Source organism: Mustela erminea, chromosome 19, assembly GCF_009829155.1.
Source record: "Mustela erminea isolate mMusErm1 chromosome 19, mMusErm1.Pri, whole genome shotgun sequence".
NCBI lineage: Eukaryota > Metazoa > Chordata > Mammalia > Carnivora > Mustelidae > Mustela > Mustela erminea.
In genome coordinates, this window is record NC_045632.1 from 16634144 (window position 1) to 16654319 (window position 20176).

The window sequence follows — 20176 nt, forward strand, 5'->3', positions numbered from 1 at the left end:
ACATTTCCATACTGATACCCTACATACACCGAAACCTCAGCCCCCAGACCCAGTGTCAACAGAATTTAATGGGGAATAAAGATGATGTCATATTAGCTTTGATTCCTAACCAAATGAGCTTCTTATAAACAGTCTGTCCATGAAAAAATCTCCTCATTCAAAGATAACAATAAATATCTCCTAATGTACAAAGATACTACAGCAAAAGGAATGAGAGAAAAAAAAAAAGCAGAAATTAAAAGGAAAATGCTAGAAATAAAATGCCACAATATAGAAGAAAACACATTCACTACGATTTCAAGGAATTCACTAAAATAGTTAACTGCCTGAAATATACAGGAATCTAAGAGTTCAAGGAAGAAATAATGGACAAACAGGCTTAAGAAATGGTTATATAAATTTTTAAAAAATAAACTGGCAGAGGGGTACCTTGGTGGCTCAGTGGATTAAAGCCTCTGCCTTCAGCTCAGGTCATGATCCCAGGATTCTGGGATCGAGTCTCGCATCAGGCTCTCGGCTCGGCAGAGAGCCTGCTTCCTTCTCTCTCTCTCTCTGCCTGCCTCTCTGCCTACTTGTGATCTCTATCTGTCAAATAAAACAAATATAATTTTAAAATAAATAAATAAACTGGCAAAACTCTGTAAAGAAGTGAAAATGAAAAAGCAACACAGCAATGGGAGGTCTCTCTAAAAGCACTAAAACACCAAGTGAAAACACAAAAAGCAGCAAGGAGCAGATTAAGAAAAGTGAACAACATGAAATGGAAATAAGAACTTTTAAAGGAAAACAGAAAAAAAAAATAGAGTTCAATAAAAAACATCTAACTAACAAAAGAATCCTTGAAGTGGAAGCATAGAACTTTTACCATTAGTCACAGCATAAATTTGATAGATATTGTCTAAAACAAGAGATTAAAAGATTCAGTTCCAAAAAAAAAAAAAAAAGAGGGAGGCAAAATAAGAGACTCTTAACTGAAGAAAACAAACAGGGTTGCTGGAGGGGAGGTGGGCAGGGGATGGGCTAGATGGGTGATGGGAATTAAGGAGGCACTTGTGACGAGCACTGGGTGTTATATGTAAGTGATGGATCACTAAATTCTGCTCCTGAAACTAGTATTACACTATATGTTAACTAACTAGAATTTAAATAAAAACTTGAAAAAAAAAAAAAAGATTGGGTTCAAGATGTTAAAATGTGACAAAAGATCAAATTAAAAGAATCAACTATACAGAAAAGAATCCAAGCCTTCCAAATTACCAGAATGGACAGAGAACCAAAGCAAGAATACAGAGTTTAAGGTGAAAGATATAAAAAAGAAGTATCTTTATCAGAAATGTACATAAAATAAGGGGCCTGGGTGGCTCAGTGGGTTGGGGCCTTTGCCTTCAGCTCAGGTCATGATCCCAGGGTCCTAGGATCGAGACCCGCATTGGGCTCTCCGCTCAGCGGGGAGCCTGCTTCCTCCTCTCTCTCTCTCTCTGCTTGCCTCTCTGCCTACTTGTGATCTCTGTCAAATAAACAAATAAAATCTTAAAAAAAAAAAAGAAAGAAATGTATGTAAAATAACATCTTTCCAAACTACTATACAGAAAAAGTGCACAAGGACTCTAAAGGATGACAGTAAAATGATAAACAAAAGACATATCTGGAAAAGTCAACAGAAAAGAAACAAGAACCTCCATCTTAATATCAGATAGGGCTGAATTCTAGGGAAAAAAATATTAAACATAATGAGGACACAATCCAAAATCAATTTCAGATGCCATTATTATCACTACACCAAACTTCATAACATTGAAGTTTATGAACAGAAACTACAGACAAATATAGACAGAAATATATTTGTGGTGGGATACTTAGTATCTCTCAGCTCCAAAAGATAAAGTAAAAACAAAATAACACAAACACACTGTAAAAACCTCATAACTATATAAGATAGATTACTGATAAGACAGCAAATTCTATATCCTGAAATATTCTTGTGCCTATAGAATATTCAGAAATATTAAACAAAATTTGCGTGCAAACACACTTTACACAAAATTTAACATTCCAAGAGGTAGAATAAAATCAGCATAAATAAATCTCTCCAAAACTGCAATCCTAATTTTACTAAAGGCAGAATGAGCTTAAATAAAAATCTTAATACCTAAAAGTGAAAATGTAAAAAGTGGTGTGCCTGGGTGGCTCAAGTAGTTAAGGCCTCTGCCTTCAGCTCAGGTCATGATCCCAAGGGGTCAAGGGGTCCTGGGGTCAAGCCCTGCACCTGGTTCCCTGCTCAGCAGGGAGACTACTTCCCTTCCTCTCTCTCTGCCTGCCTCTCTGCCCACCTGTGGTCTCTGTCTGTCAAATAAATAAATAAAATCTTTAAAAAAATTAAAAAAAAAAGAAAATTAAATAGTAATTAAAAATTTGGTGAGAAATTTAGTAAGTTTCTAGAAATTCATCCACTCCATCTAGATTTTTGTACTTATTTGCATAAGAGAAATTATTTTCCTAAATTATTTCTGAACATTGTTTTACTGTATATCTTATCTTTTGATATATAGCATTTTTATTATTTTTGAGATATTTTATTATTTTAACTTTGGAGTGGACTGCTAAGTGAGAAAATAATGTCTGTTTCATATGTGTCCCTATGATAAACCCTACTGGACTACTGTTTTCATGTACTCGTGAATTGAGTTAGTTAATACATTTATGACTACTGAATCTATGTTCATAATTTCCAGTCCTTTTACTGTTCTTGACTGGCTTAGTCATCAAGATTAACATAGTAAACACAGTAAAACAAACACCACAACCAAGGTTGGGAATAATTTTAGGTATCATCTTTACCCAAAACTTTCGCACAAAGATCAACTATTAATCCACATGATGTTTTCCACCATTTTTGAGTGTGTAGGAAACATCTGATAAACATTTTAATTTCTTCAGGGGCTTCTGAAACATCTGTATTTATCAATTTTGACATTTATTTTTTGTAAAACTGTATCCCTTCTGTTTAGGTTTTCATAGTTTTGTATGATTTTGTGTAATATTCATTTGAGATTGTTTTAATCTTTGATAATGCAGTAACTATCTCTCCTGTTTTGTTACATACTTTGAGTGTATCTTTACTCCCTGTTCTTGATCACCACATTCAGAAGCCACTTATGCTTCTGTCAGATATGTTCATCAATTATGCTTGTTCTCTACTTGACTAATTTCTTCCCTTATCTTATTTGTTATTTTCTAGCCCTTATTTTTATTTTATATTCATTAAATTCTTTTTCTAACTTCTTCAGTTATAACTGTTAATCATTCCTTAGGTCTCCCCACCCCTCCACCTCCCAAAAAACCTTTCAGGATTCCTTAAAAAGGTATTTAAATCTCTATTTTTTCTCCTCTATCTATAGTTTAGCCTTGCCACACAAAACTTTAAAAACTAGTTCTTTTAAAAAAATTTTTTTATATTAACATATAATGTATTATTTGTTTCAGGGGTAAAATGTTCTTTATTTAACTGAAATTAAACACAAGGAATTTTCTAAGATCCTTTATGGTTTTCTCTTTAAAGAATATTTATGTAGAGGGACGCCTGGGTGGCTCAGTTGGTTAAGCAGCTGCCTTCGGCTCAAGTCCCACATCGGGCTCCTTGCTCGGCAGGTAGCCTGCTTCTCCCTCTGCCTCTGCCTGCCATTCTGTCTGCCTGTGCTCACTCTCTCTCCCTCTCTCTCTCTCTGACAAATAAAATTAAAAAAAAAAAAAAAAAGTTAAAAAAAAAAAGAATATGTAGAAAAAAATTCAAAGTTTTCAGATATGAGGGTCTCTTTTGTTAGTCTTTTACTTTTTTTAAACCTTTTTTAAAAGTTGTGGTAAAGTACACATAAATTTTACCATTTTAAAACATATAGTTCAGATATTAAATCTTTTCCCAAAGCTGTGCAAAAGTCTTTTACTTCATATTTCTAATTTAATGCTCTTGGTTAGAGAGTAAAATCAACATTATAGCAAAGTCTGCTTGGATTAATGTTTTTGGGAGTAGTTAATAAAAGAGATCAGTGGAGAACCAACATCTAAAAAGCAAATTTTAAAAAAGAACAGAGAAATATTTATGTGAGGAGAAACAGTTTAAGAAGAAATAGAGAAATACTTTCAGAATTGCACACAAAAATGATTTCTAATCAGGAATCTCATCCTCAGCCAAAGATCAACATAGCATAAGGACAAAATAAAAGCAGTTTTTGACATTCCACCTCTCCACTGTCACACAGTTGGCCTCTAGATGTGGAGACAACCATGTGTTGCTCATTCTTGACAGAAAGATCAAGATTTGCTTCAGGGAAGTAAGAGTCTGGTTGCTTCCTGTGACCCTCTGCCCCTGCCCAGAGGCTCTGGTGACATATCAGAGGTATCTCTGAATCCCTACCCCCTGGGATTCTTCCTTCTCACCTCATATGAATTATCACGTTCCTCTGGAATCAGGACCAGTGATTTCTGGGGAGAGGTCCAATTAGCTGACATGGTCATGGTAGGTCTCAAACTTTATTCTCTCGGGAGTCTAAAGCTTTGTAGACATCTGTAAACTCAAGCAGAGCTGCTGGAGAGAGGCAGGCTGGAATCTGGAGAAAGATCTAACCCAGGGGCTCCCTAGAGACACAAAAAAACCTAGAACGACAATGTCCACATGGTCAGATACTAGATATTCATCTCACAAACTTTTCCTGTGAATACCAGGTGAAGTTCCCTGAGCTAGACACACAGAGCAGAGGCTCTTAAACTGGAGTGTGCTTTCAAAACACTTGGAGGACTTCTTAGAATACAGTTAAAAATCCTCAACCTCACTCTCAGTTTCTGATTTAATAGGCCGAGGGTAGCAAATGTTTTAGTCTAGTCAGGCTGCTGTAATAAAATACCACAGACTGGGTAGCTTATAAACAACAGAAATTTATTGCTCACAGTTCTGAAGGCTGGAAAGCTCAAGATCAAGGAGATGGTATGGGCTCCGATTTTAGTCAGGTCTCCTCCTGGTTCATAGCCAATACCTTCTCACTGTGTCTTCACAAGGTAAAAGGGGTTCAGGAGCTACGTGGGATGCTTTTATAACAGCACTAATCATTTATAAGTGCCCACCTCTATAACCTAATCAGTTCCCAAAGGCCTCACCAACTAATATAATATTTCTGGAGATTAGGATTTCAACCTAAAAATTCTGGGAGAACACAAATATTCAGACCATAGCAGAGCCCAAGAACCTGTATTTCTAAGTAGTACCCAGGTGCTGGTGCAGGGACCACACTTTGAGAACCAGTGCTGTGGGAATATAAAGTTGAATGAAATCTGTGACGTGTATTAGTCATGAGAAATGGAGTAATATACTTAAAATTTGAACTGTAATTCAGCTATCTTTCAGCTCTGAGAATATGAAGTTCCTTCCATTTTAGTTTCAAAAGTACCTATTTCACATCTCCCTGGCACACAAGCAGCACCTGATAAATCTCAGCAATTACCATTCTCTATTAGATATTAAAACAATATAAAAATGATGTAATCAAACAGAGAAAACAACAGCTCAGACAATACTGATTTATATATGTAACAAAAATGGCATTCAACTGAGTGTGCACAGGACATTTATTGTGTAAGCAGCACTGACATAACTGACCATCCACCTGGAAAAAAACAAACTATATCCCCATCATACATTATACATTAGGTTGAATTCCAGCAGGACTAAACATTTAAGTATATGTACTTTATAAACCCGAAAAGATACTTTAAAAATTTTAATAGTATTTGTTTGTATGAACATTGTGGTGGGGTGGCAGAGAGCCTTATTACATATATGAGAAAACCCAGATGTTATAAAAGAAAAAAACAGATATTCCTGGTTAGATGACATTTCTCAGTTACATATTAGAATACACTTTAAAAGCAAAGATGAATAAATATATACACAAAATTTCAATATGTAACAATAAGTTATTTCTAAATTAAAAAAAAAAATCTAGCAATCAATATGGAAAAAAAAATCCCAGAAAAAAAAAATCTGAACACAGGATATGAAAATTCACAGGAAATTAAATTTAAATGGTAATTAACCAAAAAGATGCCAATTTTAATAACAGGAAAGTGCATTAGAGCAATTAGATATTAATTTTTCCTAAGAATAGTAAAAACTTTTTTATTTTATTTTTTAAGTAGGCTCCACGTCTAGCGTCGAGCCCAACAGGGGTGGGGGGGGTTTCAGCTCACCACCCCAAGATCAAGATCTGAGCCAAAATCAAGGGTTGGTCAACCAACTGAATGAGCCCCCAACGTGCCCAGTAAAAACTTATTTTAAAAAATCCAATGCTGGAAAGCATTTGGGGAAATTACCCATTTTATAAATTATTGGTGGGAGCTTGAATGTTACGGTATCTTTTGAATTACTTAATCATACCTATTATTAAAAATAAGCAACTCTTTCTAATAGTTTCAAATACACAAAGCAGATACTGACAGAAGGAAGGACAAGTGGACAAATCACCACTGTAGTGAGTTCACCTTTCTCTCTAATTAAGCAGACAAAATAAACAGAATATATATGAAACAATACAATAGAGAACACACATTGTTTCGATGTAATAGATGTGACATTTATGAAAACCGACCGAGAACTAGACAGTAAAGCAATTTTTAAACTCGAGCATTACGCAGAGGCATTATATGAAATAGACACCGCACTTCTAAATAACTCATGGATGAAAGAAAAACAAATAACTAAAATTTTAAAAGCCAGTACTTAGATTTGAACAATAAAATGCTACACATCGTAACTTAACGAATGTTTAGAAAGCAAGCTCATCATAGACCCCACCAACCCCCATAACTGACTCCACCGCTCACTGACCACTGACTCCCATCACTGAGCCCACGAATCCCACATTCATCTCAAAAACCCCCATCACTGACCCGAGACTCCCAACACTGCTCTCAACGGCAGCGGACGCCACAAACTCTTCACCACTGAGCCCAGAAACCACCATCACTCACTCTACGAAGAACACCCCCATCATCGACCCCACAAAATCCCTAATCACGACAAGGAAAATCACCTCAGAGACCTCTCGGAATTAAAATGTGGAGAAACTCCTGACACCAGCGTCCAAAAAGCTTTCGAGGACCACTTCCGCTTCCGGCCTAGCATTTAGCATCCTCTCTCAGGAACTGTTGCTAGTGCTCATGCTCTGAGTTACCTTGGAAGCCTCACATGCCAACAGTTAACATGGCGCAGGTCCCGTAAGAGACGCTGTCGGACCACGAACATGGTCTCGCCCGATGGTGCTTCTGTGCGCGAGCCGCCATCTTTGAGGCGTGTCCATTCCGTACAGCGGAGGAATAGGCCTCCCGCCGGTTTTCATAGAGCGAGGCTAGGATTGCCACAGAGAATGCAGGGGGGAGGCCCTGGCCGAGGTAGGCTTCTGGAAGGGGGAAGGTATTGGCGACGGGGTCTGGTACTCTCTGTTATATTTAGAAAAGCTAATTTCCCTCTAAGGATATGGAGCTCTGCTGAGAGCCATTATCTACTGGGATAAACCACCAGGGATGAGGGGAGCCAGGAAGGAAAAATCACTAAGGGAGAAGGACAGACGTCTTATATGTTACTGTTGAATCCTGGGAGGAGTCATCGGCGGATGAGGGGAGAAGTCAAGACAGTACAGTCTACTCTTTGGAGAAACCGCTCAGGGAGAATGTGGAGACGTCAGAATGGGAGCCCCACCCTGGACGAAACCACCCGGCAAGACAGATGTCAGAATGGGCAGTCGGCTGCAGAAAGGGTAGTTTAGCTTTTTTGGGAGGAACCACCTGGCTAAGTAGGGTACAAGTTGAAGTGGTCTAGACCTCTCCTGAGGGATGCCACCAGGGCAAGAAGGCACTTTCTGAAGGGCTGGTGGAGGGAAATGGAGCCTTGAATTCCCATCAATCTCCGTTAGTAGACAACAATTATAAAAATAATAATGGTTTTTAATATGGTCAACGTGTGGCAAAAAGCACCTAAGAAAAAATGCTATTTTTGTTTCAATTTACAAATTCAATTTGTAAATTAAAATCTAGGTAATAATAATGTCCTTGGGATATAAATGAAGCCTAAAGTCCAAGGGGCAGGGTGCTGGGGGGGAAAGGGGGGTTGTGCTGTGAAGACACAATTCCTTTCATCTGATGAACTCCTAAACATTCTTCAAAACCCCATCAAATATTGCCTCTGCCAGAAAGTTCTGCCTGACAGTGGTAGGAGGTTCTATGACCTTCTGAAAGTCTATGTCATCCCAGAAGTCGGGAAAGTGTTTTGAGGGAACTAGACCTAGGCCCTGGTGTGGGCCCGCTGGGTACCTTCAGGCCAGTTATGTCCCTCTCTGGGATTTAGCTTAAAAATAGGGCCAGTTAGAGGGTTGGACTATGCTTACACCAGGTTTTCCTTCTTCTCCCAAAGCCTGGTTGAAGGAATAGAATCTGTGGAAGTCTATTAGTGAACACATATTATTACCAGAGGTCTAAAAATTACTGTTAATATTGTTGGTAATGTGATTATGTTAGAAGAATTACCTTTTAGAGATTTATATAGAAATACTAACGAGCAAAACGATAGCTTAACATCACTGAGGATGGGTAGATGGATAAAACAAAAATTACAGAACGTTGGTAAATGTTGAAAGCAGGTGATAGATACATTATGTTCATTATGATGTTTTCTTCAGTATTTGTGTGAAAATTTCACAGTAAAAATTTAACATAAAAGGAATGTAAAAATAATTTACAAGGGGATATTATCAAGAAGAAAGCAGGTGTGTTGATAGTATTAGATTTTGCAGATTTCAAAGCAAACAATATTAACAGAGATGTTCCATATTTTAATAAGATGGCACTACCAACAGCACACAACACTAGTAACATTTATCTAACCATAGCTCTGAAATATATAAAGCAAAAAGTGGTAAAATAGGGAAATTTGGAGGAACTAACAATCATAGTAATAAATTAATGTATCTTTCAGAAACAGGTCAAATAGAAGAAAGGTAGGTATAAGTATATATTGGAATAACATAAGTAATTTGCTTGATATATGTCTACATTTTATTTTTAACCAGAAAAAGAACATTTTTTTTCAAATATACATAGAACAGTCATAAAAATTCTCCAAAAAGTAGGACATAAAAGACATTATAAAGCCCTCAAACTGATATCACATATGCCATACTCTCAGACAATATAAAAATGAAAATAGGGGGGCACCTGGGTGGCTCATTAGGTTACGCCTCTGCCTTTGGCTCAGGTCATGATCTCAGGGTCTTGGGATTGAGTCCTACATCGGGCTCTCTGCTGAGCAGGGAGCCTGCTTCCCCCTCATCCTCTGCTCCTCCCCCCTCCAAATGCTGCTCCCCCTGCTTGTGCTCTCTCTCTCTCCTTCTATCACTCTCTGTCAAATAAATAAATTCTTAAAAAAAGAAAAAAAATGAAAATAGGAACTAACAACAGACAATAAAATATATAAAATGTTCCAAATGCATGTATACTAAAATACACACATCTGTGGTGCCTGGGTGGCTCAGTGGGTTAAGCCTCTGCCTTTAGCCCAAGTCATGATCTCAGGGTTCTGGAATCAAGCCCCACATCAGGCTCTCTGCTCAGCGGGGAGCCTGCACCCCCCCACCCCACCTGCCTCTCTGCCTACTTGTGATCTCTCTCTCTGTGTCAAATGAATGAATAAATGAATAAAATGTTTTAAAATTTTTCAATGAAAATAAAAAATAAACTACACACATCTGAATAATCCTGGGGTTAAAGACAACATAACACTGGCTATTGCAAACTATTTAAATGCAGAGTAAAATGATAGATAGTACTTTCATATGAAAACTCCAAGAGATGGGCCACAGTGTGATACCCAGAAGAAAATCTCACCTAAAATTAAGATATTAGGAAGAGTGAAAACAAATTAATTAAGCTTTAATTTAATCACATTCTACCAAAGTCCTATTAAATACTCCCAATAAAACTGGAAAAGAGGAATTGATATAAACAAATGTTAATTAAGTAGGAACAAAATCCTAGTAGAGATAATTAATAAATCCATGAGCTGTTTCTCTGTAAAAGAGTGCAGTCATTTTTTTTTTTAAAGATTTTATTTATTTATCGGTTGGGGGGGGGGGAGTGAGCACAGCCAGACAGAATGGCAGGCAGAGGCAGAGGGAGAAGCAGGCTCCCTGCTGAGCAAGAAGCCCGATGTGGGACTCGATCCCAGGACGCCGGGATCATGACCTGAGCCAAAGGCAGCTGCTTAACCAACTGAGCCACCCAGGCGTCCCAGCAGTCATTTTTTTTAAGACTTTATTTTTGGGGCGCCTGGGTGGCTCAGTCATTAAGCATCTGCCTTCGACTCAGGTCATGAACTCAAGGTCCTGGGATTGAGCCCAGGACCTCCTGCTAGGCAGGAGGCCTACTTCTCCCTCTTCCACTCTCCCTGCTTGTGTTCCCTCTCTCACTGTATCTCTGTCAAGTAAATAATCCTTCTCCCACTCCCCCTGCTTGTGTTCCCTCTTCCCACTGCTTGTGTTCCCTCTCTCACTGTATCTCTCTCTGTCAAATAGGGGACAGAGAGAGATACAGTGAGAGAGGGAACATAAGCAGGGGGAGTGAGAGAGGGAAAAGCAGGCTACCCACCAAGCAGGGTTTGATTCCAGCACTCCGGGATTATGACCTGAGCTGAAGGCAGACACTTAACAACTGAGCTACCCAGGTGCCCCAAAAGTGTAGCCACTTTTTAAGAAGATAGAAAAAAATAGAGAAGATACACATAAACAGCATTAGAAAGAAAATGGGACAAAATGAAATTTGAAACTCAAGAGATTTCTATGGTTATTTTGAGTAATGTGTTTGAAAGCCTTAATGAAATTAATAATGTGTTTGAAAGCCTTTCTAAGAAGACCTAAAGGAAGAAATTGCCACACGAAGGACAGCTGGATAGGCCAAAAACCACAAAGGAAATGGAATTGGCACCACATGCAGAAACCAAACCTAGAAAGATTAATGATTCATATGTCAAAACATAACTTAAATAAAACTGTTAGTAAAAAATATATCAGCAAATATTCTTTAGACTTCATGGTAAAAGATTTCTTAAACAGAACAAAAAAAATATAAAAGAGTGATAAGTTTGACTGTATTAAAATTAGCACTTTTGTTCATCAAATGACAGTAAAAAAATGAAAAGATAAGTTATAAACTGGAACAGATAAACAAAACATGAGCCTACAGGAGACTGGTAGCAGGAACAACTCTAAATCATTAGGTAAAGCATAACAAACCCAACACATATATGACAAGAGATACAAAGAGGCATTTCATAGAAGAGGAAACTCATGGAGATAATAACATGAATATTTTAAAATATGAATATTATATGAATAACATGAATGTTTAGGGAGAGAGGGTCCAGAAAGAAGGAACCGCAGATGCAAAGACTTCTAGGGATACCAGAGAATCCAGTGTAGTGGGAGTAGAGTGAGCCAAGATAAAAGTGATAAGGAGATGAGGTCAAAGAGGTGATCAGGGGGCCAGGTTGAGGATCTTGGAGACCATTCTAAAGACATCAGCTTTTACCGTGAGTAAGAGTCATGGAAGGGTTTTGAGAAGAGGAGTGACATCACCTGATTTATTTTTTAACAGGACCCCTTTTGCTGCTTTTTGAGAACTGGTGGGAGGAAGGCAAAGGAAAAAGCAAGAAGATCATTTGGGAAGATTCTGCAATAGCCCACTTTGCCTACAGCGGCCTCTACCTCCACTGTGCACAGGTACCACAGCTTGTACTCCTAACAGAGTTATGGTACGTAGCAATCAGGACCATGGCCTCTAGTGCATCTCTTTGACACTCATCAGAATCAATTCCATGTATGTCTTATTCTCCACATCACTCTTCTCTGAGTCAAGGGTATCTTACTTTGAGGGGAGTTTCTAGTTAGGAACCTTGGGCTCCATAATATAGCAAACCCCTGGATATAGGGTGGGCAGAATACACCAGGAAGCCAGAAAGCATGGGAAATACCCACAACAGTCCATCTCTTGTTGCCCAGCATCAGCATGTACTCTCTGTCCTTCCCAACATAAAACAAACAAGCAAATAAACAAAAATGCTTCCTCATATAATGCAACTGTAACCTGTACAGGTCAAAATATGCAGTCTCCATAAGAGTGAATCCAAGATAACATTAGTGAATGCATCTAACTTCACATTTAGAATTTCTAGGTGATGTTCATTCATTTTCTGGTTCTGTCACAATCCCATCTTGATGTCCCGTATCTTGTGGAATAATTGGTAGAGGTATCTATGAACAGTATGCCCCTTAGAAAATAACAGAGGGATGGGTGACAGGGAAAAAAATGTTCTAATAGATGATGAATAAATAAGACAAAGTAAGAAAGAAAATATAGGTAGCGAACAGCCTTTTAAAAACTCCCCCTGGGGCACCTGGGTGACTCAGTCTGTTGGGCAACTGATTCTTGGTTTCAGCTCAGGTTGTGTTCTCAGGGTCCTGGGATCGAGCCCTCAGCTTGGGCTCCTCATTCAGCTGAGAGTCTAATTGAGATTTTTTTCTCCCTCTCCCTCTGCCTCTGCCCACCCCCTCAAATAAATTAGTGAAATCTTCTAAAAAATAAAAATAAACTTCACCTGGAAAATCTGTTACCTGCCTTGTGAGTAGCAGGAACCTTATTTCCTTGTGCAAATCAGAATTTATCATTAAATAAAAAGCCCTCTTTATATCACATTATTCAGTGATTTGAGGAATACCAAAATGGCTATGTGGTACTCGCAATTTCTAATTCAATGGAATGAATCTGATGAAACAAGATGGGATTGGGAGGGTGACAAACCATAAGTGACTCTTAATCTCACAAAACAAACTGAGGGTTGTTGGCGGGGGGCGCTTAGGACAAGGGGGGTGGGGTTATGGTCATTAGGGGGAGGGGTGTGCTTTGGTGAGTGCTGTGGGGTGTGTGGACCTGGCGATTCATGGACCTGTACCCCTGGGGCTAAAAATATATGTTTATAAAAAAAAATAATAATAAAAAAAGAGTCACTTATGGTTTGTCTCCCTCCCAATCCCATCTTGTTTCATTTATTCTTCTCCTACCCACTTAAGCCCCCATGTTGCATCACCACTTCCTCATATCAGGGAGATCATATGATAGTTGTCTTTCTCCGCTTGACTTATTTCGCTAAGCATGATACCTTCTAGTTCCATCCATGTTGTCGCAAATGGCAAGATTTCATTTCTTTTGATGGCTGCATACTATGCCATTGTGTATATATACCACATCTTCTTTATCCATTCATCTGTTGATGGACATCTAGGTTCTTTTTTTTTTTTTTCCTATCTTTTTATTTTTTTATTTTTTTATTTTTTATAAACATATATTTTTATCCCCAGGGGTACAGGTCTGTGAATCACCAGGTTTACACACTTCACAGCACTCACCAAAGCACATACCCTCCCCAATGTCCATAATCCCACCCCCTTCTCCCAAACCCCCTCCCCCCAGCAACCCTCAGTTTGTTTTGTGAGATTAAGAGTCACTTATGGTTTGTCTCCCTCCCAATCCCATCTTGTTTCATTTATTCTTCTCCTACCCACTTAAGCCCCCATGTTGCATCACCACTTCCTCATATCAGGGGAGATCATATGATAGTTGTCTTTCTCTGCTTGACTTATTTCGCTAAGCATGATACGCTCTAGTTCCATCCATGTTGTCGCAAATGGCAAGATTTCATTTCTTTTGATGGCTGCATAGTATTCCATTGTGTATATATACCACATCTTCTTGATCCATTCATCTGTTGATGGACATCTAGGTTCTTTCCATAGTTTGGCTATTGTGGACATTGCTGCTATAAACATTCGGGTGCATGTGCCCCTTTGGATCACTACGTTTGTATCTTTAGGGTAAATACCCAATAGTGCAATTGCTGGGTCATAGGGCAGTTCTATTTTCAACATTTTGAGGAACCTCCATGCTGTTTCCAGAGTGGCTGCACCAGCTTGCATTCCCACCAACAGTGTAGGAGGGTTCCCCTTTCTCTGCATCCTCGCCAGCATCTGTCATTTCCTGACTTGTTTATTTTAGCCATTCTGACTGGTGTGAGGTGATATCTCATTGTGGTTTTGATTTGTATTTCCCTGATGCTGAGTGATATGGAGCACTTTTTCATGTGTCTGTTGGCCATCTGGATGTCTTCTTTGCAGAAATGTCTGTTCATGTCCTCTGCCCATTTCTTGATTGGATTATTTGTTCTTTGGGTGTTGAGTTTGCTAAGTTCTTTATAGATTCTGGACACTAGTCCTTTATCTGATATGTCGTTTGCAAATATCTTCTCCCATTCTGTCAGTTGTCTTTTGATTTTGGTAACTGTTTCCTTTGCTGTGCAAAAGCTTTTGATCTTGATGAAATCCCAATAGTTCATTTTTTCCCTTGCTTCCCTTGCCTTTGGCGTTGTTTCTAGGAAGATGTTGCTGCGGCAGAGGTCGAAGAGGTTGCTGCCTCTGTTCTCCTCAAGGATTTTGATGGATTCCTTTCGCACATTGAGGTCCTTCATCCATTTTGAGTCTATTTTTGTGTGTGGTGTAAGGAAATGGTCCAATTTCATTTTTCTGCATGTGGCTGTCCAATTTTCCAAGCACCATTTATTGAAGAGGCTGTCTTTTTTCCATTGGACATTCTTTCCTGCTTTGTCGAAGATTAGTTGACTGTAGAGTTGAGGGTCTATTTCTGGGCTCTCTATTCTGTTCCATTGATCTATGTGTCTGTTTTTGTGCCAGTACCATGCTGTCTTGATGATGACAGCTTTGTAATAGAGCTTGAAGTCCGGAATTGTGATGCCACCAACGTTGGCTCTCTTTTTCAATATCCCTTTGGCTATTCGAGGTCTTTTCTGGTTCCATATAAATTTTAGGGTTATTTGTTCCATTTCTTTGAAAAAGATGGATGGTACTTTGATAGGAATTGCATTAAATGTGTAGATTGCTTTAGGTAGCATAGACATTTTCACAATATTTATTCTTCCAATCCAGGAGCATGGAACATTTTTCCATTTCTTTGTGTCTTCCTCGATTTCTTTCATGAGTACTTTATAGTTTTCTGAGTATAGATTCTGTGTCTCTTTGGTTAGGTTTATTCCTAGGTATCTTATGGTTTTGGGTGCAATTGTAAATGGGATTGACTCCTTAATTTCTCTTTCTTCTGTCTTGCTGTTGGTGTAGAGAAATGCAACTGATTTCTGTGCATTGATTTTATATCCTGACACTTTACTGAATTCCTGTATAAGTTCTAGCAGTTTTGGAGTGGAGTCTTTTGGGTTTTCCACATATAGTATCATATCATCTGCGAAGAGTGATAATTTGACTTCTTCTTTGCCGATTTGGATGCCTTTAATTTCCTTTTGTTGTCTGATTGCTGAGGCTAGGACCTCTAGTACTATGTTGAATAGCAGTGGTGATAATGGACATCCCTGCCGTGGTCCTGACCTTAGCGGAAAAGCTTTCAGTTTTTCTCCATTGAGAATGATATTTGCGGTGGGTTTTTCATAGATGGCTTTGATGATATTGAGGTATGTGCCCTCTATCCCTACACTTTGAAGAGTTTTGATCAGGAAGGGATGCTGTACTTTGTCAAATGCTTTTTCAGCATCTATTGAGAGTATCATATGGTTCTTGTTCTTTCTTTTATTGATGTGTTGTATCACATTGACTGATTTGCGGATGTTGAACCAACCTTGCAGCCCTGGAATAAATCCCACTTGGTCGTGGTGAATAATCTTTTTAATGTACTGTTGAATCCTATTGGCTAGTATTTTGTTGAGTATTTTCGCATCTGTATTCATCAAGGATATTGGTCTATAGCTCTCTTTTTTGGTGGGATCCTTGTCTGGTTTTGGGATCAAGGTGATGCTGGCCTCATAAAATGAGTTTGGAAGTTTTCCTTCCATTTCTATTTTTTGGAACAGTTTCAGGAGAATAGGAATTAGTTCTTCTTTAAATGTTTGGTAGAATTCCCCCGGGAAGCCGTCTGGCCCTGGGCTTTTGTTTGTTTGGAGATTTTTAATGACTGTTTCAATCTCCTTACTGGTTATGGGTCTGTTCAGGCTTTCTATTTCTTCCTGGTTCAGTTGTGGTAGTTTATATGTTTCTAGGAATGCATCCATTTCTTCCAGATTGTCAAATTTATTGGCGTAGAGTTGCTCATAGTATGTTCTTATAATAGTTTGTATTTCTTTGGTGTTAGTTGTGATCTCTCCTCTTTCATTCATGATTTTATTTATTTGGGTCCTTTTTCTTTTCTTTTTGATAAGTCTGGCAAGGATCAATTTTATTAATTCTTTCAAAGAACCAGCTCCTAGTTTCGTTGATTTGCTCTATTGTTTTTTTGGTTTCTATTTCATTGATTTCTGCTCTGATCTTTATGATTTCTCTTCTCCTGCTGGGCTTAGGGTTTCTTTCTTGTTCTTTCTCCAGCTCCTTTAGGTGTAGGGTTAGGTTGTGTACCTGAGACCTTTCTTGTTTCTTGAGAAAGGCTTGTACCACTATATATTTTCCTCTCAGGACTGCCTTTGTTGTGTCCCACAGATTTTGAACCGTTGTATTTTCATTATCATTTGTTTCCATGATTTTTTTCAATTCTTCTTTAATTTCCCGGTTGACCCATTCATTCTTTAGAAGGATGCTGTTTAGTCTCCATGTATTTGGGTTCTTTCCAAACTTCCTCTTGTGGTTGAGTTCTAGCTTCAGAGCTTTGTGGTCTGAAAATATGCAGGGAATGATCCCAATCTTTTGATACCGGCTGAGTCCTGATTTAGGACCAAGGATGGGATCTATTCTGTAGAATGTTCCATGTGCACTAGAAAAGAATGTGTATTCTGTTGCTTTGGAATGAAATGTTCTGAATATATCTGTGATTTCCATCTGGTCCAGTGTGTTGTTTAAGGCCTTTATTTCCTTGTTGATCTTTTGCTTGGATGATCTGTCCATTTCTGTGAGGGGAGTGTTAAAGTCCCCTACTATTATTGTATTATTGTTGATGTGTTTCTTTGATTTTCTTATTAATTGGTTTGTATAGTTGTCTGCTCCCACATTGGGGGCATAGATATTTAAAATTGTTAGATCTTCTGTGGACAGACCCTTTTAGTATGATATAGTGTCCTTCCTCATCTCTTATTATAGTCTTTGGCTTAAAATCTAATTGATCTGATATAAGGATTGCCACTCCTGCTTCCTTCTGATGTCCATTAGCATGGTAAATTCTTTTCCACCCCCTCACTTTAAATCTGGAGGTGTCTTCGGGCTTAAAATGAGTTTCTTGGAGGCAACATATAGATGGGTTTTGTTTCTTCATCCATTCTGATACCCTGTGTCTTTTGATTGGGGCATTTAGCCCATTAACATTCAGGGTAACTATTGAGAGTTATGAATTTAGTGCCATTATATTGCTTGTAAGGTGACTGTTACTGTATATTGTCTCTGTTCCTTTCTGATCTACTACTTTCAGGCTCTCTCTTTGCTTAGAGGACCCCTTTCAAATTTCCTGTAGAGCTGGCTTGGTGTTTGCAAATTCTTTCAGTTTTTGTTTGTCCTGGAAGTTTTTAATCTCTCCCTCTATTTTCAATGATAGCCTAGCTCGATATAGTATTCTTGGCTGCATGTTTTTCTCATTTAGTGCTCTGAAAATATCATGCCAGCTCTTTCTGGCCTGCCAGGTCTCTGTGGATAAGTCAGCTGCCAATCTAATATTTTTACCATTGTATGTTACAGACTTCTTTTCCCGGGCTGCTTTCAGGATTTTCTCTTTGTCACTAAGACTTGTAAATTTTACTATTAGGTGACGGGGTGTGGGCCTATTCTTATTGATTTTGAGGGGTGTTCACTGAACCTCCTGAATTTTGATACTTGTTCCCTTTGCCATATTGGGGAAATTCTCCCCAATAATTCTCTCCAGTATACCTTCTGCTCCCCTCTCTCTTTCTTCTTCTTCTGGAATCCCAATTATTCTAATGTTGTTTCTTCTTATGGTGTCACTTATCTCTCGAATTCTCCCCCCGTGGTCCAGTAGCTGTTTGTCCCTCTTTTGCTCAGCTTCTTTATTCTCTGTCATTTGTTCTTCTATATCGCTAATTCTTTCTTCTGCCTCATTTATCCTAGCAGTGAGAGCCTCCATTTTTGATTGCACTTCATTAATAGCTTTTTTGATTTCAACTTGCTTAGATTTTAGTTCTTTTATTTCTCCAGAAAGGGCTTTTATATCTCCCGAGAGGGTTTCTCTAATATCTTCCATGCCTTTTTCGAGCCCGGCTAGAACCTTGAGAATTGTCATTCTGAACTCTAGATCTGACATATTACCAATGTCTGTATTGATTAGGTCCCTAGCCTTCGGTACTGCCTCTTGTTCTTTTTTTTTGTGGTGAATTTTTCCGCCTTGTCATTTTGTCCAGCTAAGAGTATATGAAGGAGCAAGTAAAATACTAAAAGGGTGGCAACAACCCCAGGAAAATATGCTTTTACCAAATCAGAAGGATCCCAAATCGTGAGGGGGGAGAAAGGAGATAAAAAGAGGTTCAAAAAGAAAGAAAGAAGAAAAAAAAAGAAAAGAATTTAAAAAAGAAAACGAATAAAGAAAAGTATAAAAAAGAAAAAATATATATATTAGATAAACTAGTTAGAAAACATTAAAAAAGAAAAGAGTAAAAGTTAAAAAAAATTTTAGCAGAAGAGAAAAAAATGAAGAAGAAAAAAAATTAAATTAACTGCAAGACTAAAAAATCACAGGGAGAAAGCCATGAGTTCCACGCTTTTCTTTCTCCTCCTCTGGAATTCTGCTGCTCTCCTTGGTATTGAAACCGCACTCCTTGGTAGGTGAACTTGGTCGTGGCTGGATTTCTTGTTGATCTTCTGGGGGAGGGGCCTGGTATGGTGATTCTCAAGTGTCTTTGCCCCAGGCGGAATTGCACTGCCCTTACCAGGGGCCGGGCTGAGTAATCCACTCGGGTTTGCTTTCAGGAGCTTTTGTTCCTGAGCGCTTTCCGTAGAGTTCCGGAGGACGGGAATACAAATGGCGGCCTCCTGGTCTCCAGCCCAGAGGAGCCGGGAGCCCAGGGTCCCACTCCTCAGTGCGCCCTCAAAGAACAGGGCCCAGGTACTCCCATCTGCGTGACCTCTGGCCGCGCTCCGAGCTCACCAAGCCTGCGACCGGTTCAAGGTAACCCCGAGCTGTGATCTTACTGTCGGCTCTGTCTCTGTAGCCAGCTTTCCCGTTCTAATTTCGCAAGTTCTGCGACACTCAGACACCCCCGATCCTTCTGTGACCCTGTGGGACCTGAGGCCACGCTGCCCCCGCATGGGCTTCACCCCCGTTTAGCCTCTGGAGCGATGTCCCTCAGCGGAACAGACTTTTAAAAGTCCTGATTTTGTGTTCCGTTGCTCCGCCACTTGCCGGGAGCTGGCCCCTCACCCCGGGGTCTATCTTCCCCAGTCCTACCTTTCAGAAAGTGGTTGTTTTTCTGTTTCTAGAATTGCTGTTCTTCTTCTCTTCAATCTGCCGATGGATTTGTAGGTCTTTGAAGTCTTTAGATAAGCTATCTAGCTGATCTCCTGCTAGCTGAAGTAGTCTCAGCCTGCTACTTCTCCGCCATCTTGACTCCCGGACCCATAAGTGACTCTTAATCTCACAAAACAAACTGAGGGTTGCTGGGGGGAGGGGGGTTGGGAGAAGGGGGGTGGGGTTATGGACATTGGGGAGGGTATGTGCTATGGTGAGTGCTGCGAAGTGTGTAAACCTGGCGATTCACAGACCTGTACCCCTGGGGATAAAAATATATGTTTATAAAAAATAAAAAATAAATTAAAAAAAAGAAAAGATGGTGTTTATAAATGGGATGTAATTCAGCCATAAAGAAAAAGGAAATCCTGTCATTTGTGATGACATGGATGAACCTTGAGGGCATTATGCATAGTGAAATAAGTCATACAGAGAAAATGATCTCATTTATATGTGAAATCTAAAAGGCTGAACTCATAGGAATAGAAAGTAGATTGGTGGATGGGGCATCTGGGTGGCTCAGTCACTTAGGCATCCACCTTTGGCTCAGGTCATGATCCCAGGGTCATGGGATCGA

General features: G+C 39.1%; 1 protein-coding gene across 1 annotated transcript in view; it reads right to left on the reverse strand.

Annotated features, from left to right (window-relative positions):
* The window catches only part of LOC116579805 (zinc finger protein 573), a 68055-nt gene extending 60852 nt beyond the window's left edge, over positions 1 to 7203 (reverse strand). The window contains exons 1-2 of the mRNA XM_032325598.1: positions 7080 to 7203; positions 4435 to 4650 (exon numbers count right to left, since the gene is read on the reverse strand). Of these exons, the coding sequence (XP_032181489.1) occupies positions 4435 to 4512 (78 nt within the window). The 5' untranslated portion in view covers positions 4513 to 4650; positions 7080 to 7203. The remainder of the gene's footprint in view (positions 1 to 4434; positions 4651 to 7079) is intronic.
* Between the last annotated feature and the right edge of the window lie 12973 nt (positions 7204 to 20176).